Here is a 23,262-nt window from a genome sequence, read left to right as displayed (position 1 = left end):
CCATAGCTAAGAAGCTGGCTAACTCATTTTAATTAGAATACCTCTAATTAATTGTATGACTTTGTTTTTTGTTTTGTTTTTGAGGGTTTTTTTTTTTTTTTTCTGTTTGTTTTTGTTTTGTTTTGTTTTTGCGACAAGGTCTCACTGTGTAGCCCTGGCTGGAACTCAGAGATTAGCCTGTAAAAGTGTGTTCTACTAGACCTGACTTTGTGCACCTTTTCCCCTGGTGTGGTTGTTTTGTTTGTTTTGTTTTTTAAAGCTTGCTTCTGGAAGCTCAAGGAAAGGAAGGACTTGGAGAGATAAATACTTGGGCCTTCCGCTCCCTGGATAGAATAATTGGTGATGTCTCAACGACTGTCCTTGCCCTAACTTGTTTCCCAGATCCCTCCTGGGAAAACAGCCAGTCATCAGGTAGCCAGTTTGGAACACAGCTGCGAGGTCAAACTGCCTGTAGAAGGTTTTCCTCCTCCAGCTGGCTCGGCAGCACTGTCTGTGATCTTCACACCCTCAGGGGTAGAATCCTCACAAGGATCTATAGCTCTTTCTTCCTCTAGAGCTCTTCAGAGAGATTACTCAACAGTAGATTATTACCAGAAATTAAAGAGAATAAAACACGGTGCTGGAGAGATGGCTCAGGGGTTAAGAGCACTTGCTGCTTTTGCAGAGGACCTGGGTTCAGTTCCCAGCGCTGACAAGGAAGCTCACAACTGTCTGTAACTCTGGTTCCAGGGAATCCCATGCTCTCTTCTGGGCACCTGGCCTGCATGTGGTACAGACATGCATATATGTGTAGGCAAACACATAAAAATAAATCTTTTTTTTTTTTTTTTTTTTAAGAATAGAACACTGAGTCTGACTAGTATAGAATAAGGACCTTTAAGTCAAGATTTAGAATTCTGGAGAGGGGCTGGGTGTGGTGGCAGAGGCAGGTGGATCTCTGTGAGTTTGAGACCAGCCTGATCTACAGAGTGAGTTCCAGGACAGCCAGGGCTGTTACACAGAGAAACCCTGTCTTGGAAACCAGAAGGAAAAAAAAAGGAAAATTCTGGAGAGGAACTGGGTGGGGTGAATATACTCAAAATGCATTGTATGGAATTCTCAAGGATCTAATAAAAATTTTTTAAAAAGATTGAAAACTCTGGTTGGGGGTAATATAGAACATTTAGAGATTGCCTTAAAATACACATGAAAGGATTCAGGTGTAGTCATAGGTCCGTGTTTTTAAGTAAACTCACAAGTTATTTAGGTTGATGGTGAAATATTGGGCGGTTTATTTTTTTGTATTTTCCTTTTTTCTTTTTTGGTTTTTCAAGACAGGGTTTCTCTGTGTAGCTTTGTGCCTTTCCTGGAACTCATTTGGTAGACCAGGCTGGCCTCGAACTCACAGAGATCCTCCTGTCTCTGCCTCCCGAGTGCTGGGATTAAAGGCGTGCGCCACCACCGCCCAGCTATTTTTTTTGTATTTTCTTGGATGAAAGAGTTGTTTGGTTAGTGTTCTCCAGACTCTTCAAGGTGGTCTTGTTATCCTCCTCAGTAAGATGACCTCCTTAAAGGAAGATGTGCGGCGCAGTGCCATGCTGTGTGTCCTCACCGTCCCTGCCACTATGACCAGTCACGACCTTATGAAGTTTGTTGCCCCCTTCAATGACGTGATTGAGCAGATGAAAATCATCAGAGACTCTACTCCCAATCAATATATGGTGCTGATCAAGTTCAGCGCACAGGTAAATGTTAAGATTCTCAACATTGCGGACATGCTGTTGTAACTATGATGCCAGCTGTGGATGGTTTATGCCACAGATATGGCTATGTTTGTTTTAGGGTGTGGTCAACATAGTTGTACCCCATAGCTATTAGAAATACAATTACTGGGGCTGGAGAGATGGCTCAGAGGTTAAGAGCACTGGATGTTCTTCCAGAGGTCCTGAGTTCAATTCCCAGCAACCACATGGTGGCTCACAACCATCTACAACGAGAGATCTGGTGCCCTCTTCTGGTTTGCAGGCTGAACACTCACTGTATACATAATAAATAAATCTTTGAAAAAAGAAATACAATTATAGTTGCTTTTTAAAAAAAATACAAATATGTGTGTGTGTGTATATATGTACACATATATGTGTGTGTATATATATGTATATATAAATAAACAGGGTCTAACTGTCTATCCTTGACTTGCCTGGTACTTGCTTTGAAGACCAGGCTGGCCTGGAACTCACAGAGATCTATCTGCCTTTGCTTTCCCCAGCATTGGGATTAAGGTATACACCACCACACCCAACCAAAAAAACGTAAGATGACCAAATTAGCTATGCATCGAACCTAGGATCTTCCGATCTATAGTTAGAGGCATTATCCATTGTTCCCCTGCCCTGCACTGTCATAATTTTGGTGGGGGGATGGCGGCAGGATTTGAGATAGGGTCTCGGTCGGTCTCTCTCTCTCTCTCTCTCTCTCTGTAGACCAGGCTGGCCTCGAACTCACAGAGATCCTCCTGCCTCTGCCTCCCAAGTGCTGGGATTAAAGGTGTGTGCCACTACCTAGCATAACTTTTAAAAATTAAAAAAATTACTTATTAATTGTTAATTTTTGTGGTCCTGGGGATTAGTCCCAACACCTCACACATTCTAGGTAAATGCTCTGCCACTGACTATCTCTCCAGCTCTTTCTTTCCTTTTGTATATTTTGAGACAGAATCTCACTAAGTTGCCCAGGTCGCCTTTGTACTCACTCTGTAGCTCAGGTAGACATTGAACTAGCAACCTTGGGCCTCATCTCCCAGGTTGCTTGATGACAGGCCTGCCCCACACCTGACTTACGGTTCCTATGCATCAGACTGGGTATGAGATCCAGTGCTCTGTTTGCTTATCCAGTGGTGATTGATTTGTCCAGTGACACAGAAGCCCACGAATGTCTGTGGTCAGTGTCATTGTACCCATTTCCTTCATTCTGCCTACAAGATGCTCTTTAGACATTTTAGAAAATAAAACCATTTTTTTAACATTTTTAAAAAAATTTTTTAATTATGTGCCTGTGTGTGTGAGTGCAGTACCCACAGAAGGCAGAGAGTGTGTCATGTGTCATATCCCCTGGAGCAGGAGTTGCAGGCCACCCTGCATGGATGCTGGGAACTAAATCCTGGTCTTCTGCAAGAGCAGGATGCATCTCTCCAGCTTCCCAGTTGTTTTAAATATTGGTGTTGGTCTAATATTGTACTGTTAGGAATGGTCGACAGTACAGAGAGGCAAACTCATTGAAAGAGCAGTGATGTCCTCGGATCAGGAAGTGCCTGTGCAGTTCTGAATTGGAAAGGTTTTGTCTTCTCTTCCCTTCCTGTACTGCTGTAAGAGCATTTGCGTCTGTGTATGAGCTGTGGCAACCACTCACGTCACTAAGGAGCTGTCCCAGCTTTGTTGTGTTTTTATATCCTGTGATACTTGTCCATTGAAGTCTGACTAGGTCTTACTTTGTGAAAAATTAACTTCTCTTACTTCTGGGGTCAACGGTTTCCTCCAGATAAACTACCCCATCCTTCTAGTTTACAAGTGTGTGTGTGACAGATCATTTGTTCTTGTCACTCTGATGGGTCACTGAGGTTTGTGGGTAAAAGGGAACTCATGACACAGGCTTCCTTGTTCAAGAATCCAGAGGGAAGTAACAGGGATTGAATTCAGGTTGTTAGACTTGGGGGCAAGCGCCTTCACCCACTGAGCCATCTCACTGGTCCCTTATATACAGCTTTTACAGATTACACTTTATTTAATTTTTATGAGTATGTATTTGCATGTTCGGGCACATGTGGAGATCAGAGGACAGCTTGCAGGAGGTGGTTTTCTTCATCTACCCTGTGTGTCCCAGGGATTATGAGGCAGCTGGTGCCTTTACCTGCTGAGCCATCTCACTGAGCCATCTCACTGGTGTGTGTGTGTGTATGTGTGTGTGTGTGTGTGTGTGTGTGTGTGTGTGTGTGTATGTCTTTGTTTGTTTGGTTTTGGTTTTTCAAGACAAGAGTTTCACTGTGTAGGTAGCTTCGACTGTCCTGGAACTCATGCTGTAGGCCAGACTGGCCTCAAACTCACAGAACTCTGCCTCTGCCTCTAAATTGTTGGACTTAAAGATGTGTACTACCATGCTGGGCCCCATTTTATAATTTTTTTTAATTGTTTTTTTTTTTTTTTTGGTTGTTGTTGTTTTTTTGTTTTTGTTTTTTTGTTTGGTTTTTTGAGACAGAGTTTTCTGTGTAACAGTCCTGGTAGTTGTCCTGGAACTCACTTTGTAGACCAGGCTGGCCTTGAACTCACTGAGATCCACCTGCCTCTGCCTCCCAAGTGCTGGGATTAAAGGTGTGCACCACCACCACCCTGCTACATTTTTAAAAAATATTCTGTTTTATTTTATTTGTGATAAGGTCTCATTCTGTATATATGATGCCATAGAATTCACTTTTTTTTTTTTTTTAAACTTTTTAGCCCAGGCTAACTCCCAAACACGCTTGTAGCCTCAGCCTCCTGACCTGGGGTTATAGGCATGAACTTGAATATCAAATTTGGGTTTAGTTCTGTGCCTTTTCCTTTGTAGTTTCTGGTCATCATAGTTGTAGAAACTGTAAAGTATTGCTGTTATTAGTGACTTGCAAACAGTGAGTGTCCCCTTCCCCACACTTGTGTCCCACTCCTAGGGATTAAAAGTGGTCTCATCCATCTTGGTTACTGATGTCTAGCAGTGTAACTAGTCACTAGCCTCTCTGCAACCAATTTCCTCACCTTTGAAACAGACTACAGGATTCTCATGCCTCCAGGGCTACCAACCAAGACACTGCCTGCCTAGCATGCAGAAGGGTGAGGACAGAGCTGTTATCACTGTTCTTCGTACTACACATGCTACCAAGTCTAAACAGCTTAGGGAGCCACTGGCCCACTGTCTCTCAATGTATGGGTGTTTTGCTCATAAGTGGGTGCAGTGTCCTTGGAGACCAGAAGAGGGCATCACATTCCTCTGGAGCTGGAGTTAAAAATGGTTGTGAGCAATGTGTTGTTGAACCAAACCTGGTTCCTCTGAAAGAGCAACCAGTGATGTTAACCATTGAGCCAGCTCTCCAGCTCTCCAAACACGTTTTTTAAATTTCCTAGGTGGTGGCATACTTTGTAAAGTCCAATTGACAACTGTGTACTTGTATACTTAGAACTCTGCACTGAAGGGGCCCACAGAACAGGTGCAAATAAGATCCAGCTAGTCACTTCCCTAAGTTAGATCAGATGTGTCCCGTGAAGATTGCAGCTTGAGTGCCTTTACAGGCAGCTGTCCAAGTTCTCACTCCCCTCTTTACAAGACAACTAAAAAGTCTTCTGAATATTTTGTGATTTCTGTTGGCCCTAACTATCTACATTTACTGTGTGTGTGTGTGTGTGTGTGTGTGTGTGTGTGTGTGTGTGTTGGTGGCAGTCAGTTCTCTCCTACTATGTGGGTTTCAGGAATCGAACCCAGGCTATTAGGCTTGATGGCAAGTGCCTTTATCCTCTGCATCATCTTGCTGGCTCCTATTGTCTTGGCTTTCATTGGAGGTTCATGAAAATTTAGGAGTCAGTGGTGTGACCTCCAGGAGATTCTGTCTTTAATGAAGGAATTTGTAAATCCTCAGGGCATGAGAGCAGAAATGGCTGGGACAGGCGACTGCTCCCCAGTGTGGAGATCTTTCTCCCTGTGTGCTCAGTCAGGACCACCTAGGGCTCCGGTCCTTCTAGAAAGTAAACACACACTCTCTTCCTGTAGCTGGCCACTGTGATAGTGAGGATCATAATGGATTCACCGTTGCCTGAGTTCCTCTCATAGTAGAACAATAAAGTTAAACAGCAAAAAATAAAAGTTGGGGGTTGGAGATTTAGCTCAGTGGTAGAGTGCTTGCCTAGCAAGCACAAGGCCCTGAGTTTGGTCCTCAGCTCCGGCAAAAATAAAATAAAATAAAAGTTGAAATTCTTTAAATTTTTGGTTGTATGCAATTCTAACATTTTGTCTTGTTCTGAGGCAAGGTCTGATGTCATGAAGACTGCCCTCAAACTTTAAAAAAAATTTTTTTTAGATTTATTTAATTTGATGCATATAAATGTTTTCCTGCATGTATGTTGTACAGTGTCCTTGGAGCTCAGAAGAGGGCGTCAGGTCCCTGGAACTGGAGAAAAGGGTGGTTGGACCACCATGCGGGTGCTGAGAGTCAGACCTGGGTCTTCTGGAAGAGCAAGTGCTCTTTATCTCTGATCCATTTCTCCAGTCCCTGCCCTCCAAATCTTTTCTCAGTTGTTTGTCCTTTTGAGACAGGGTTTCACTCTATAGTCGTCACTGTCCTAGACTCCAGTCTGCCTTTGAACTAGGGGAGATTGGAATCCTTTTTATTTTTTCGGTGTTTTGAGACAGGGTTTCTCTGTGTGGCCTTGGCTGTCCTGGAACTCACTCTGTAGACCTGGCTGGCCTCGAACTCAGCGATCCGCCTGGCTCTGACTCCCAAGTGCTGGAGTTAATGGAGTGTGCCACCGCCGCCTGGCGGCCCTTAGACTCTATCCCTCTTCCTCAGCTTCCTTCGGCGCAGCCCTCTCACCTAGTCCCATGTGGCATTTGCACAGTGCAGATTTGTTTTGTTTTGTTTTGTTTGAGAAACAAACAGCCTGCATTTTTAATACCTGCATTGTAAAAAGGATGCCAGTGTGTTCACGTTGGAGATTTCAGCTGTTGACAGTATCACTTCAGAAAGAGGGACATTTTAGCTGAGCATAGTGGTACATGCCCATAATATCAGAATGGGAGAGGATCAGGAGTTTGATGTCAGCCTAGGCTCCACAAACCCATGAAACAATAGCAAAACCTGTTTTGCTTGGTATGGTAGTGCACATCTGCAATCTCGGAACTCAAGAGGCTAGGGTGGGACCATCTTGAGTTCAAGGCCAGACCAGGGCACAGTAGTGACGTCTGTCTCATACAGCAACAAAACATAAGTACATTTATTTATTTATTTTTGGGTTATTTATCTATTTATTTATTTATTTATTTATTTATTTTTGGTTTTTCAGGACAGGGTTTCTCGTGTAACAGTCCTGGCTGTTATGGAACTCACTCTGTAGCCCAGGCTGGCCTCAAACTCAGAGATCCACTGCTTCTGCCTCCCGAGTGCTGGCATTAAAAGCTTTTGCCAGTGTCGCTGCCACCGGCACGTTTCTTTTATTAAAGAGTTGAATTTTTAATATTTTTGTTTGCCATGTGTATGCAGTACCTACAAAGACCAGAAGACGGCATTGGGTTTCCTGGAGGCTAAGTTACAGCTGGTTGTGAGCCATCTGGTAAACTGCTGGAATGAACCCAGGACTCCAGTAGAGCAGTATGGGCTCTTAACTGCAGAGCCATCTCTTCAGCTCCTGAGTCTCTCTTTATAACTTAATTGTGTTGGTGTGTATGCATGCATGTGCACATGCTTGAGAGCATTCCACAGTATGCATGTGCAGATGAGATTATAGCTTGCAGGAGTTGCTCTACCATGTGGGTGACAGGGATTGAACTCATGTCAGACTGGATGCTGAGCACTTTTACCTACTGAGTCATTTTGACGGCCTCAAAAGTATATATATTTTTTGAAATAGATGAACAGTTCCCTCAAGAATACAATAATGGGCCCAGTGTGCATTGAGTTTAGTCTTACGCCTATCCCTTCTGTGAGAAGTCCTGTCATTTGGTAAGCACTTAGAGAGTTCATGAGGGGTTGGGGATTTAGCTCAGTGGTAGAGCGCTTGCCTAGCAAGCACAAGGCTTTGGGTTCGATCCTCAGCTCCAGAAAAAATGAAAAAAAAAGAAAAACCCACAGCATAGAGAGCTCATGAGCCACAGGCCTCTGCCTGTCCAGCAGCTACAGATAGCGCCATATACTGTAGAAGTTGAGCCAAGCCTCCTCTTAGCCTGGCTGCTCCTTTAGGAAGTACCTCAGCATGTGAAATGCACCTCTTCCTCCAATAGTGTCTCCAGAAGCAGCCCTGGAGGATGGGGAGACCTCTTAGTGTGAAAGAGAGTTGTTACACAGCCAGCTTCGCATCTCTGAAAAACTACATCAAAATTGACCATCCTTTCTCAGGGCTCAGTTCACTGGCTTATATGAAGAAAGCGCAAATAACCAAAAATCCAAAATGTGAGGCTAGAGAGGGCTCAGCAGTTAAGAACACTGACTGCTCTTGGAGAAGATCTGGGTTCAGTTTCTGGCAACCAGTTACTGCGGGTCAGAAGCCCTCTTCTGGCTTCCCCAGCCACTGCAGGCACATGGTACACACACATACAGGCAAAACACCCTTATACATAAAATAATAAGTTAAGAATCCACCATGCAATTACATCACTAGAGTGGAATTAAAAACTGTTTTCAAGAAGGCCAGGCAGTGGTGGCGCACGCCTTTAATCCCAGCACTCCGGGAGACAGAGGCAGATGGGTCTCTGTGAGTTTGAGCGAGATCCAGGACAGCCAGAGTAACACAGAGAAACCCTGTCTCAAAAACAAACAAACAAACAAACAACCCCCCCCCCAAAAAAAAAATGGAGTTGTCTTGTTGCTTTCCACTAAGCCTGAGCCAGGGGTTTGATTTGCTTTTACCTTGCTATCTATCTCTTCTATCCAGACTCCACCACAACAGAACACAGTTCAGTGTGTAAAGGTTCATCTTGGGCCTCTATTTTTTTGAGACAGGGTTTTTCTGTGTAGCCCTGGCTGTCCTGGAACTCCCACTATAGACCAGGCTGGCCTCTAACTCATAGATTTGCCTGCCTCTGCATCTTTAGTGTTAGGATTAAAGTATGCACCACCACTGCCTAATTTTTTTTTTTTTAATTTATTTATTTAATTATATATGTATGTGTTTATTGCATATATGTGTATGTCCCCTGTATGGGCCTGGTGCTGGTGGAGGTTAGAAGAGGGCTTCAGAGTTCCTGAGCTAGAGTTACAGACGCTTGTGTACTGCCATGTGGGGAACTGGACCCTGGACCTTTGTGAGAGCAGCCAGTGCTCTTTTATTTTATTTCATTTTATTTACTTACTTATTTACTTTTTATTTGTTTGTTTGTTTTTCGAGACAGGGTTTCTCTGTGTAGTTTTGGAGCCTGTCCTGGAACTTACTCTGTAGCCTAGGCTGGCCTTGAACTCACAGAGATCCGCCTGCCTCTGCCTTCCAAGTATTGGCATTAAAGGCGTGTGCCACCACCCGGCTGCAGCCAGTGCTCTTAACAGCTGAGCAATCTCTCCAGCACTAGTTCAGACACCTTGACCTGTACTAGGAGCCCTGGCTTGTGTGGGACCTTCCTGGTGGGATGTCCATCTAACCAGCTTGTGGGGTTCTCATTCCGTTTACTGAAGAGGAGCTGGATTTCATCCACTGGGCCTATTCTTTAACAAGGCTGCTAGTGTGGTCTTTTGTTTGTTGGTTTGTTTGAGGCAGGGTTTCTCTGGCTGTCCTGGAACTCCCTCTGTAGACCAGGCTGGCCTTGAACTCACAGAGGTCCACCTGCCTCTGCCTCCCAAGTCCTGGGACTAAAGGTGTGCACCACCACCACTTGGCCGGTTTTTGTTTTTTAAGAGTTCTGTGACTGTCATCAGTTATGTTTAGTTCCAGAATTGTAAGAAGTTTCTTCTCTCAACTGCCACACAAATGATGACTAGAGTGGAAAGAGCTACTGCGAACGTGTTGGCTGTGGCTGGTTGAATGTTAGCAGTGCACAGCTCTGCTCAGCACACAGCAGTGCCTTCTGCCTTGGAGGCCAAGCCTGCAGACAGTGGTGCAGAACTCTGTAGACTCTGGCTCCAGGGCATGCCACTTGTACTTTGCCTTCTTTTCTGACTGTAAATGTGGGGGAGTGGGGAGAGCATCTTCCGTGACCGCCCTTTATGTTTGTCTCTCCCCATTGGTGTGCACAGACCGACGCTGATAGCTTCTACATGGCATGCAATGGCCGCCAGTTCAACTCCATCGAAGATGACGTTTGTCAGCTGGTCTACGTGGAAAGGGCTGAAGTGCTGAAATCTGAAGATGTAAGTGTGAAGGTTTCCTAGATCTCATGAGGAGTGCTGCTGCCTGGTGTAGGAACGACTGTCAAGGTGTTTGTAGAGACCTCCAGAAAGGCCTTACTGTGGAGCTTGAGAGGAGAGGCAGAAAACCAGTTCTGGAGTCTGGAGAAAACAGAATGGGGAGGGACCAGCTAACAGTTGTGGAGGTTCTTTTGGGGTAAAGGAATGTTGACAAATTAGATGGTGTGCTTTGTGCACGATAAAACATTTGGTGTAGCTGTTCTAAAAGCCACTGGGTTTAAATGGAGAATCTTAACATTCCGGAGACTGAGGTGGGGATGCGGGTGGGGAGCATGGTTCACAGGTAGTATGACAAGTTCAAAGCTAACATGTGCTACATTGCAAGACCCTGCTTAAAAAAACAAAATGGAAGCCGCACGGTGGTGGCGCACGTCTTTAATCCCAGCCACTCGGGAAGCAGAGGTAGGCGGATCTCTGTGAGTTTGAGGCCAGCCTGGTCTCCAAAGCGAGTTCCAGGAAAGGTGCAAAGCTACACAGAGAAACGCTGTCTCCAAAAAAAAAAAAAGGAGAATTATATCTCATTTTGAAAATGTAGAAAACAGGTGTGGTGGCACATACTCAGCACTCAGGAAAGAGAGGCAAGTTGGAAGCCAGCCTAGGCTATGTAACAAGACCTGTCCCCAGCTCAGACTTAGCAAAGAATCTGCACTGTTGAGACTGTCCCAGAACAGTGGGACACTGTTTGGAGCAGAAAGAAGCATTTTTGTTCAAAATATTAACCCTAATCTCCTTCCTATTTTTTTGTATTTGGGTTATTTGTTTGTTGTGTTTTTGTTTGTTTGGTTTGTTGTTGTTGTTGTTTGTTTTAGTTTGGGTTTAGTTTTTTTTTTTTCCCTTTTAAACAAGTTCTCTATATATAGTCTTGCCTGTTCTGAAACTCACTCTGTAGCCCAGGCTGGCCTTGAACTCAGAGAGATCCACCTGCCTCTGCCTGCCGAGTGCTGGGATTATAGGCATGCGCCACCGTGCTCAGCCTTTTTTTTTTTTTTTTTTTTTAAGGCAGGGTCTCATTGTGTGGCTAGCCCTGGCTATCCTAGAACTCACTATGTAGACCAGGGTGACCTTGAACTCATAGAGAACTTCCTGCCTCTGCATCCTGAGTGCTAAGGTTCAGTCTTGCTGTCTACTTGCTCTGGCTCTCATCTGTAGCAGAACAGCCTACCCTCTACCCTTGCCCTCCCACCTTCCCCACCCCATCCCGACTGAGGCTAGCCTATGTAATAATGGCTCCCTTGGTCATTTGTAGGAAATAGCATGTTTGCATGTGTGCAAGCATGAGCTGTCTAAGTAAATATATAAATACATACATACAAATTTAGCTGGGCTGTGGTGGCCTTTAATCCCACCACTCAGAGTCTGTGAGTTCAAGTCCAGCCTGGGCTACAGAGTGAGTTCCAGGAAAGGCTCCAAAGCCACACAGAGAAACCCTGTCTCCAAAAACCAACACAAAACAACAACAACAAAAAGTAGAGACTTGGGACTGAAGCAGTTAAGAATGCTGGCTGCTCTTCCAGAGGACACAGGTTCAGGTTCCTAGCACCCCCATGGCAGCTCACAACCCCGTGTGACTCCAGTCCCTTCTGATATTGACAGGTTTCTGCATGCACACGGAGCACACACATACACTCAGACACAGACATCTAAGAATAAGATAAATTAGTTTCTAAGAATTGAAAATGTGATGGCAAGAGGATTAGGACATCAAGGTCATAGTCAACTACTTAGGAAGCTTGAGGCCTGCCTGAGTTAACAAGACCCTGCCTCCAAAACAGACAAATAAGAAGCAAGATTAAAAGGGGCTGGAGAGATGGGTCAGAGGTTAAGAGCTTTGGCTGCTCCTGCAGAGAGTCTGAGTTCAGTTTCCAGCACCCACATGGTGGGTGGCTCACAGCTCTCTGTAACTCCAGTTCCAGAGGACCTAATGCCCTCTTCTGGCCTCCATAGGCACTGCACATATGTGGTAATGAGACATGCATGCAAGGAAGACACCTATACATGTAAAAAATTTTTTTCTTTAAATCTCTTTTTTTTCCTTTTTTTTTGGGGGGGGCGGCGGGTTATTTGTGTTGCTCTGGCTGTCCTGGAACTCACTCTGTAGACCAGGCTGGCCTTGAACTCACAGAGATCTGCCTGCCTTTGCCTCGTGAGTACTGGGATTAAAGGCGTGTGCCACCACCGCCACATGGAAAAAAAAAAATCTCCTTTTAAAAGAAAAAGCAGCAGATGCCAGATACAGCTCACACCTCTTTGCAAGGGTAGGCCTTGTGAAGCTGAGTCAGGAGGGTTGCTAAGAGTTCCAGGTGATCCTGGTCTGTAGTGGGACTCTGTCTCCAAAAATGAACAATAAAAGCAACAGGAAGTCTCTTGTTTAAAGAAGATGGATGAGGGGTGGGGCTTAACCAGATGTTTCCTGTAGGGCGCCAGCCTCCCTGTGATGGACCTGACGGAACTCCCCAAGTGCACGGTCTGTCTGGAGCGGATGGACGAGTCTGTAAATGGCATCCTCACCACCCTATGCAACCACAGCTTCCACAGCCAGTGTCTGCAGCGCTGGGATGACACCACGTGAGTGCAGGGGCTGCCCTTCCCAGAATTCAAAACAACCATCAGCAAATACTCCTAGTCTCTGCAAAGCTGGGATTGCAATAGGGGCAAGATCTTGATGTTTCTCCTTGCCTTCTCTCAGTTCTTGCACGTCCAGAATGTGTGATTATATGTGAGAGCACAGCCTCCACAGGTATGAGGAGGGAACAGTGTGCAGTGTTGTGACTGGACACCATGGGTCCTGGCCCAGTAGGGCCATCTAAGAAGCGATGCCCTGGGCTGACAAGATGGCTCAGCAGGTAAAGGTTCTTGCTTCCACACCTGACAACCTGACTTTGTCCTGGACAGCCACCCGGTGAGAGGAGGAAACAGTCCCCCTTAAGTTGTCCTCTCCTCCAGGCACATAGATACGTGTATTGACAGACCCGCACAGATGCATAACTGGGGCACAGGAGACCGAGTTGCTTGTAGTCCTGCAAGCCTGTGATCACAGCGAATTGGGTAGTAGAGTCAGGAGGATGACAAGTTACAGGCTTGGGGGCTAGAGAGAAGGATGACTTAGCAACGAAGAGTGCTCGCTGTTGTTGCAAAGGACAGTTTTGGGTTCCGGTGCACTGGGTAGCTTACAAATGCTTGTAACTCCAGCTTCAGGGAAACAACCCTTCAGACACCCACAGAATAAAAATGAGTCGGGCGGCACCTGACTTTAATCCCAGCATTCAGGAGGCAAAGTCAGGTGGATCTCTGAGTTCGAGGCCAGCCTGCTCTACAGAGTGAGTTCCAGGACAGCCAGGGCTACACAGAGAAACCCTTGTCTCGAAAAAGCGAAAGAAAAGGGTAAAAAAAAAAAAAAAAATTGTTGAAGCTTAGGGCTGGCAAGATGACTCACTGGGTAAAGACACTTGATGTCAAGTCTGATGCCTGAGTTTGATCCCCAGGGGTCCCATGGTAGACAGAGAGCACCAGTTCCACAGAACTGTTCTTTGACCTCCACACAATTTAGTAGGTCGATTCAAAGGCTGAAGTGGCCACACCTGTAATTCCATAATTTGGGTTGGAAAGGGGAAGGAGTTTCAGGGCAGCTGGGCTACAGAACGGCCCCACCCACACAATAAAGAAGTGGAAGCCAAGCCCTGTGGCCGCGCCTGTAATTCCAAGGAGGCTGAGGCAACGGCAGCTGGATTTTGGCAGGAGCTTCAATCCTTCAGTACACTTGATGTTTTCATAGATGGTGTGGGGTGTTGAAATGTACTGACGGTGCACTACAGGAGTTTTGAGTATTTTCCCTAGATTCTGGTACATGACCTAGTCAGAATTAGAATTTGCTATTAGTTTTCCTGTCCAGTCTGCTACAGCCACCACACAGGCAGAAGGGTCACAGGAAGCCCCTGTATACCTATCGACTTTATGCCAAAGGGGGATGTCAGATCTCATTACAGATGGTTGTGAGCCACCATGTGGGTGCTGGGAATTGAACTCAGGACCTCTGGAAGAGCAACCAGTGATCTTAACCTCTGAGCCATCTCCAGCCCTCCAGGAGCCATCTATCACTACTTCCCAGTTTTTCTCTTTCCCCCTCCCTTCTCCTTTTCTCTTTTCCTCCCTCTTCCCCTGACTTCCTCCTGTCTTTTTTACCCATTCTCCCCTCTCCCTCGCTCCTTGCTAAGTACAGTTCTGCCACTAAACTCTCAGTCCCTGTCTGTCTGTCGTTTTAATTGAAACAAGGTCTCAGGTGCAGAGATAAAGTTCAGTTGGTGAATCCCTGACTAGCATGGAAGCTAGGCAAGCTCTAACCAGGAAGCCCTGGGCCCCATTCCTAGCACTGCCTAAACCAGATGTAGGGTGCATCCCAGTACTAGGGAACTGAAGGCTGGAGGGCCAAGTTCAGGTCACGCTTGGCTGCATAGAAAGGTGGAGGCTAGCCTAGGCTACATGAGGCCTATTTCAGAAGCAAACAGGAACTGGAGAGATGCTTGTCAGTTACAAGCACTTCTGCTCTGCAGGGACCCGGGTTAGGTTCCCAGCATCCGTGTTGAACAGCTCACAACGGGCTGTAACTCTAGTTCCGGAGGAGAATTCAATGGTCTCTTCCGCCCTCCGTCGGCACTGCTTCCCAAGGTGCATATAATATGCTCAATGGGTGGTGGTGGCACCTTTATTCCCAGCACTCAGGAGGCAGAGCCAGGCTGATCTCAGTGAGTTCAAGGCCAGCCTGGGCTACAAGTGAGATCCAGGACAGGCACCAAAACTACACAGAGAAACCTTGTCTTGAAAAACCACAAAAAAAAAAAAGAAAAAGCTCAAGCGCGCATAAATTAAATCTTTAGAAGCAGAAATAAGCCCTTATCACGTAAGCCCAGCTGATCTGGCACTCGTGTAGCCAAGGCTAGCCTTGAGCTGATGTGGTTTTCCTGCCTTTCTCCTGCCCCTTTCCTGAGTCCTGGCCCTACAGGCATGCTCACTGCACCTGCCCATCTTCAACACCAAAGAAGTCAGATGGCCCTTTAGCTCCCTCCTTGCCAGGGCAGGACGTTGGCCTTCTGCATGCTTCACCTTTTCCTTGCTCTTCATGACCTGGCCAAAGAGTAAATGGATGCTTGCTACATTCTTGGTGGCAGTTCAATCAACTACAACTGTATCACTTGCTGTCACGTTAACCCATCAAACAAAATATATTGATGACCAGTATTGAATATCACTTCATCTTGAGTATAATAAAAAAGGGTTACCCCAGTTGAACATGGTGGCACACACTTGTAATACTAACACGTGGGAGGTGGAGGCAGGAGGATCAGGAGTTAAAGGTCATCTTCAGACTGGACTACCTGAGCAGGGAGGGGTGTCATGTGTATGTTTGAAAGGTGGCTCAGCAGTTAAGTACACTGGTTGCTCTTGCTGAAGACCCAGGTTAGGTTCCTAATACCCACACTGGGCTATTCATAGCCACTTGTAACTCCAGCTCCAGGGGATCTGATGCCCTCTCTTGTGCTCTTGGTGGGCACACACATACAAATAAAAATAAAGCTTTTTTTTTTTTAATTGGCTGGGCGCAAGGTACAGTTGCAAATGCATTTAACTCCAGCACTCAAGAAGCAGAGGCAGGCAGATCTCTGTAAGTTCTAGGCCACCTGGTCTGCATAGCAAATTTCCAGGTCAGCCAGGGCTACATAGTGAGACCCTGTCTCCAAAAAACAAACAAACAAACAAACAAACAAACAAATAAATAAATAAATAAATGGCTGGGTGTAGTAGCTTAAACCTTGAGTCTCAGCACTTGGGATCAGAGACAAGCAGTTCTCTCTGTGAGTTGAACATTAACCTGGTCTACATAGCCAGCTCCGGGCTAGCCAGGACTATATAGTGAGATCCTGTGATGCATTTATCTAATTATTCTTTATCAATAAAAACTCAGGAGTCAGGGCTGGAGAGATGGCTCAGAGGTTAAGAGCACTGGCTGCTCTTCCAGAGGTCCTGAGTTCAATTCCCAACCCCGACATGGTGGCTCACAACCATCTGTAATTAGACCTGGCACCCTCTTCTGGCCTGCAGGGATATATGCAGGCAGAACGCAAAAATATTTGTTGATTATGTATATCACATAACAATCCCATCTCAGTTAAGTAAATAAATTTTTAAAAAGAGAGAAAAAGCATCGAGAAGGGAGGGTTTATAGTCCAGGTTTCGACATCCGTATATAATCTCAGCCTTATCTTTTGTGTGCTGGACAGGTGTCCTGTTTGCCGATACTGTCAAACGCCAGAGCCAGTGGAAGAAAACAAGTGTTTTGAGTGTGGTGTCCAGGAAGTAAGTACTGCTGGTGACGGGATAATGAGAAGCTTTCATGGTCTGGGATTTTCTTCTGCCCAGTGCAGCTTAGATTCTTCGCGGACTAATTCTTTTTTATCTGTACTCAAGTGTGTAAGCACACAGATTCTTTTTTAATAACTTATTTGTTTTTGTTTTATGTGCACTGATGTTTTGCCTGCATGTTGTGTGAGGGTGTTGTAGCCCCTGGAACTGGAGTTACAGACAGTTGTGAGCTACCTTGCGAGTACTGGGATTGAACTCAGATCCTCTGGAAGAACAGCCAGTGCTGAGCCATCTCTCTAGCTCAGATTCTTTAAGAGACTGAGATGCCTGCCAATCACTTGTGAATCTGCACTTCAGACTCTACAGAAGCCAGAGAGGGGAAATGGTAGACCAATAAGGGCCCTGGAAGGTTGGGTTTTAGAACCTTCATATTTAGAAGGCTGTGGAAACCAATCCTGAGTCATCTATTTTCTAAGCCATGTGAGCCAGGTCACATGCCTCCCCTCCCCCATCACTAATTCAGCTGTCTTCTCTTGGCAGAACCTCTGGATTTGTTTAATATGTGGCCACATAGGATGTGGACGGTATGTAAGTCGGCATGCTTACAAGCACTTTGAGGAAACTCAGCACACGTATGCCATGCAGCTTACCAACCATCGGGTCTGGGACTATGCTGGAGGTGAGTGCGTGATGGGTTTCTAATTTGGATTCTTTGCTGTGGAAACCCCCTCACAGCGTGAAATGTCATCTCTTGACAGCTAGGCAAACTCAGATTGCATGGTTATCCCTAAGGGTGCCATGCTTAGGGATCGAGAGTTACAGAGAGAGTTTAGATGTCTGTTCTCGACCTCTCTCACTTTCTAAAGTTTAAATAATTTGACCCTTTTTTTTTTTTTTTTTTTTTTTTGGTTTTTCTGAGACAGGGTTTCTCTATGTAGCTTTGCACCTTTCCTGGAGCTCACTTTGTAGCCCAGGCTGACCTCGAACTCACAGAGATCTGCCTGGCTCTGCCTCCCGAGTGCTGGGATTAAAGGCATGCGCCACCACAAAGAAAAATCATACATCATTTAATTTAGAGTTCTCCCCCACCCCCCCCCCCCACCCCCCCCACACACAGGGTTTCTCTAACAGCCCTGGCTTTCCTGAAACTCTCTTTGTAGACCAGGCTGGCCTCAAATTCACAGAGTTCTGCCTCTACCTCCCAAGTGCTAAGATTAAAGGCCTGTGCAACCACGCTTAATTTAAATTTCTAAAAACAAAAATGTCTCAGAGTTAAGAGCAGAGAACTTTTCATTCCTAAGAAGCCACTTCTGGCCAACTCTTCTGTCTTAGATAATTATGTCCATCGACTGGTTGCGAGCAAGACGGATGGAAAGATCGTTCAGTACGAGTGTGAGGGTGACACCTGCCAGGAAGAGAAGATAGACGCCTTACAGTTAGAGGTGAGATGCTGTAAGCTGTCGCCTAGCAACTGCTATTGCTGCTTTTTTCCGTTCTCTGGAGAAAGGTGATTTGACCTTTTAATACAGTCTGCCCTGTGTGGAAATTTATTTTTTTCAAGTCTGTCATTTCTTTGAAGAATTTCTAAAATGTTTCTGTTTGGAAAGTTAAGCTTCCTTATGCCTCACTGTTTTTAGTGTGATGTTCCTGGTCGTCTTGGGTTCTGGTTCATTAGTTAAGGCAATTCAGGTCATCTTCTGCAGCAGCAATAAAGCCGAAAGGTAGGATGTTACTGTCAGTGACTCCACAGAAGCTGGGAGCAGTAGACTTGGTCAGAGTGGACCCCGGCAGCGCCCTTCCTCCCTAGAGGTGTCTGTGCGCAGCAGTGTGTTTAGTGTGTGCTTTGTGAGTTGGGGCTCATGGTTAAAGCCATTTCTGAGTTGATGTGTTTGAAGAAACAGCACATTTAGCACACTCAGTTTTCTTCTGTGCGGTGAAAACCCTGTCTGCTGCAGACAGTCCTCCCACAGAACTGTTGGACACACACACAGAGCGTCCTGTGGTGTCCTCATGTGGTTGTGACGTTTTGTTGTTTCCTGTGGGTGGGGTTTGCATGAGTGCTGGGATTAAAGGTGTGCGCCACCACTGATCAGTGGGTTTGGTTTGGTTTAGGACAGGGTCTTGTCAAGTACTCCCTGACTGACCGCAGACTAATGATCCTCCTGTCTATTTTATGTAAATTAAAAAAAAAAAGTTTAAGCAGGAAAACTAATCCAAACCCCTGACTATGAGAAGAAATGGATGTTTGGAGATTGGCGCATTAGTAGACTCTTATTTTTTTCATTTTATGTGTGTGAGTGTTATGTCTGCAGGTATGTCCGTACTACATGCATGCTTGTTGCCTGAGAAGCCCAGAAGTGGGCCTCAGATGCCCTGGAACTGGAATTATAGATGTTGTGAGCCATTTGTGGATGCTGGAGATTGAACCTGGGTCCTCTGGAAGAGCAGCCAGTGCGCTTATCCACTGAGCCATCTCTCCAGCCCCTCATTTGTGGACTTTATAGTTCTGATAAATTTAGAAAAGTGGCCTTCAGTAAGGCTTGTATTCTTAATAAATTAATATATTTACAGAAATGATCAAACCCTTGACATTAAGTCTTTAGAATAAGTATCTCTTCCATATGAACTCTGAGTAATGGTGCCATCCACATTTTATATTTAAGAAATAGCTTGTCAGGGTAAGGTTGTACCTCAGTTGGTAAGAGACTTATCCAGCTTTTACCAGGCTGTGGTTGTTCTAAAACTCACTATGTAGGCTAGGCTGGCTTATTCAGACACACCACCACACCTGGCCTTGCCTCCAGATCTGAACACCCATGGCCCCATCCTGCTGTGTCCACACCCAGCATTTTGTTGTCCTTTGAGATGAAGAGGCCCTGAGCTGGTCTCATGACTGTCAACAGCCTCTGAATCTCATCTCCTCCCAGAAGTCCTAGCGGCTCTACTGCAGCCCACCATCCTTCTCTACCTGTGGCCACACGGTACTGTGGGCTCATGCCACCATGTAGCACTGGAGATACAGAGACCAAATACAGTCCTCATTTCGAGAGTTCACAGTCTAGTCAGGGTGGTCTGTGAGTAAACCTTCCAATCAGTACTACTGTTGTGAGTGCTGCCAATGGGGGTGCAGAAGGGACACTTCCCTAAGGGTGCTGAGATAGAGGAGTTGGTTAGAGTTACATGTGGGGAGGGTGCTCTGTGTGGAACCCAGAGTCTCACACATGCTAAGCCCATATTTTACCACTAAGCTACCACTCTAGCCCCGAATTTTATATAAATTCAAAGCCTCCATTTTTAAAAATGTCTAGACTAGAATAAGTTTGTATAAATGTGCATTCACACTAAAGAGGTAAAGGTAGGAAGATCAAGAGCACATGCCTGTAATCCCAGCACTCGGGAGGCAAAGGCAGGTGGATCTCTATGAATTTGAGGCCAGCCTGATCTATAGAGGTAGTCCAGGACAGGCTCCAAAGCTACAGAGAAACCCTGTCTTGGAAAAAAGAAAAAAAATTTAAATAAAAAAAAAGAGCTCAAGGCTGTCCTGGACTTTTGAGGCCAGTCTGGGGTATATGAGACCCTGTATCAAAAAGACAAAAAGGCCTGGTGTGGGGGGCTGAAAGAAAATGATCCCAAAGGGAGTGTCACTATTAGGAGGTGTGGCTTTGATGGATTAGGTATGGTCTTGTTCGAGAAAATGTGTCACTGTGGAGGTGGGCTTTGAGGTCTGATTTATGCTCAAGCCACACTCAGTGAGACAGTCCACTTCCTATTGCCTGCTGATCACGATGTAGCCAACACCATGTCTGCCTGTACACTGCCATGCCCTCTCCTGTGATGATGATGGACTGAACCTCTGAACTATAAACCACCACCTCAATTAAATGTTTTCCTTAATAGTTGCTGTGGTCATGGTGTCTCTTCACTCTAAGACAGATGGGCTAAAGAGATGGCTCAGCAGTTAAGAGCACTGGCTGTTTTTCCAGAGGACCCAGGTTCAATTCCCAGCACCCACATGGCAGCTCACAACTGTCTATAACTCCTGTTCCAGGGGATCCACCACTCTCACACACACAAAACACCAATACACATAAATTAAAAAACAAAAACAAAACCACAAAAAGGCTAGAAAGACAGCTCAGTCTGTCAAGGTGCTTGCCATGCCGACATGAGGACCTGAGTTCAGTCCCCAGAACCTGAAGTTTTTACAAAGTGGAAGTGGTAGTACAAGGACGTAATCCTGCTACTGAGGAGATGGACACAGATAGATCCCTGGGACCCACTGGCCAGCTGGCCTAGCCTACTTGGCAAGTTCTAGGTCAGTGAGAGACCCTGTCTCAAAACTAAAGTAGACAGTGCCATGAATAGAACACATATACAGCATTATAAAAACATAAAAGTAAGCTGGGCATAGTGGTGCATACCTTTAATCCCAGCACTCAGGAGACAGAGATGAGCAGAGGTAAGCGGATCTCTGTGAGTTCAAGGCCAGCCTAGTCTACAGCACAAGTTCCAGGACAACCAGGACACAGAGAAACCCTGTCTCAAAAACAAAACAAAACAAAAAATAACAACAACTATATATATGTAATTTGGATTCTTGGATTTTTCCCAGCTAGATTGTAAGATCCACTCTGTACCTCTGGCCCAGTGCCTGTTGACCTGGATTGAACCCAAGTGTAACAGATTCTGATGAGCCTAACATGGGAGTATAAGCCTCAAGTCCCATATCAGCTGATAAGGTTGGAAAGTAGCCAGTGCCTCAAGTGTGAGGCAGTTTGGGCAACACACAAAACCATGTCTCCATTCTCTCTCTCTCTCTCTCTCTCTCTCTCTCTCTCTCTCTCTCTCTCTCGTTCTTCTAAGAATGACTGTGTAGTCCTGGCTAGCCTGGAGTGTTGGGATTCAACCACCACGGCCCAGCAGCTGTTTTGTTTTGTTTGTTTGTCTTATATGAGTTTTCTAACTTCAGTCGGTTTTGTTGTGAGTATAGGAGCAGCACTGTGCCTGTAGAGACCTTGACTCTGCACACAGTTCTACCGGCTGTCCTGGGTCACTCACGGGGTTTCAGTATCGGTGATGGCTCACATCTGTCATGGGTCATATTGACAGGGTTTCAGTATCAGTGGTGGCTCACATCTGGCTGTTGTTCTGCTTCTAGTACTCATACTTACTGACAAGCCAGCTGGAGTCGCAGCGGATATACTGGGAAAACAAGATTGTTCGCATAGAGAAGGACACGGCAGAGGAGGTGAGTGTCTGACCCAGTGGGAGAGGGCAAAGGACTGGGAAAGGGGTTGTCAGAATCTTCGCTGGGTGGCGATGGGGAGAGAACTGTTTTTTCTCTAAAAATATGGTAGACTTAAGGGTCTTGATAATTTGTATTTCACCTCAGTCAGAGCTAGCGCTTCACACAGTCTCACTAAGATCATAAAATGGTGACTGCCTAGCCTGCTGCTCCCTGCCAGTGTCCTCAGGCAAGGATTCTCCTGTATAACCCAAAATCCATAGAAGTGTGTTCACTAGGTTTTGCAGCATGGGTCAGCTGCTGGCACATCAGCTTGGGAACGTTGCCTTTGGGAGCTGGTGTGGAGTTATGAGGCTTTGTAAACCGAGGGAAATAAATTAGGCAGAAATGGATAATGACTGATTCCTGGTTGCAGTTACATTTTAACTAAGTGATCCCTTAAATGTGCCATGCATAGTGACCTAAGCCTGTAGCTCTGGCTACTCACAGGGCAGAGGCAGGAGGATTGTTTCAGCCCAGTAGTTTGAGGCCACATAGCCCTTTTGTTTGTTTGTTTGTTTTAATTTTTTGAATATTTATTTTGCTTTTATGTGTATGAGTGTTTGATTGGCTAGACGGTGGTGGCGCACACCTTTAGTCCCAGTGCTCAGGAAGCAGAGGCAGGTGGATCTCTGTGAGTTCAAGGCCACTTGGTCTACAGAGTGAGTTCCAGGACAGCCAGGACTGTTTCACAGAGAAACCCTGTCTGGGGGGGGGGGGGGGGATGAATGTTTGATTGTGTGTCTGTGTGTACAGTGCCTTTGGAGACGAGAAGAGGACATAAGCCCCCCTCGAACTGAAGTTACTTGTGGTTGTAAACTACAGTGGGTGCTAGGAACTCAACCAAGGTGCCCTTCCTGCAAGGAGAGACAGTGCTCTTAGTTAGCAAGGTTTTTTGTGGATTTGGTTTGGTTTTAGATTTCAACACAGAGAAAGTGATGTGATTTTTGCAGAAACCTATGTAGAAGGCCTGCGCTCTGCGTGCTTGATTTCCTCCTAGTTTGTAGCACATTCAGGAACCTTGAGCGTTCCAGAGAAGACAGTTTGAATACAGCTGCACCTGGGGCTTGTGTGTGTGAGATCTCCAGCAGCTGCTTCTCTTAACAGTATGTGAGGTCTTTTAATTTTCTAAATGTCCCAACTGGTGACTTAGCCCCACCCCCCTGGGCCCCAGCAACAGTACGAATTGGCTTTTCAAACAGCCAGTGTTTGGCTCAGGCTTTGGCATGATCTTTAGTTAAAAGTCATGGATGAAATTCTTGCTGCAGCCTTCCAGACAGTGGAAGTGCCAGTGCAGGGGCCCTAGAGGACACTGGCCTTTCTGCCCTGAATAGGGCATGATTGCCATACCGGGAGCAGAGCAGGGAGCTGCCACTCCCATCGTGGACTCCCCAGGCGGTTGCTGCTGCAGCTTCACTAATGGCTTTTTGGTGGCTTTACCAGCATGACCGACCACCCAAATTGTCTCACACAGACCCTAGCGAGCTGAGCTCAGAATCCTCGCTGCCTGGTGTGATTC

General features: G+C 45.8%; 1 protein-coding gene across 1 annotated transcript in view; it reads left to right on the top strand.

The window, feature by feature from the left end:
- Positions 1-23,262, top strand: part of LOC118572475 (BRCA1 associated protein) — a 33,733-nt gene that overhangs the window by 3,726 nt on the left and 6,745 nt on the right. Inside the window, exons 4-10 of the mRNA XM_036172131.1 lie at positions 1,535-1,724; positions 9,935-10,048; positions 12,522-12,670; positions 16,378-16,453; positions 17,000-17,138; positions 17,792-17,901; positions 21,618-21,707. Of these exons, the coding sequence (XP_036028024.1) occupies positions 1,535-1,724; positions 9,935-10,048; positions 12,522-12,670; positions 16,378-16,453; positions 17,000-17,138; positions 17,792-17,901; positions 21,618-21,707 (868 nt within the window). The remainder of the gene's footprint in view (positions 1-1,534; positions 1,725-9,934; positions 10,049-12,521; positions 12,671-16,377; positions 16,454-16,999; positions 17,139-17,791; positions 17,902-21,617; positions 21,708-23,262) is intronic.

The sequence above is a fragment of the Onychomys torridus genome, chromosome 22 (genome assembly GCF_903995425.1).
Source record: "Onychomys torridus chromosome 22, mOncTor1.1, whole genome shotgun sequence".
Taxonomy (NCBI): domain Eukaryota; kingdom Metazoa; phylum Chordata; class Mammalia; order Rodentia; family Cricetidae; genus Onychomys; species Onychomys torridus.
This window is presented reverse-complemented; position numbering and strand designations above follow the sequence as displayed.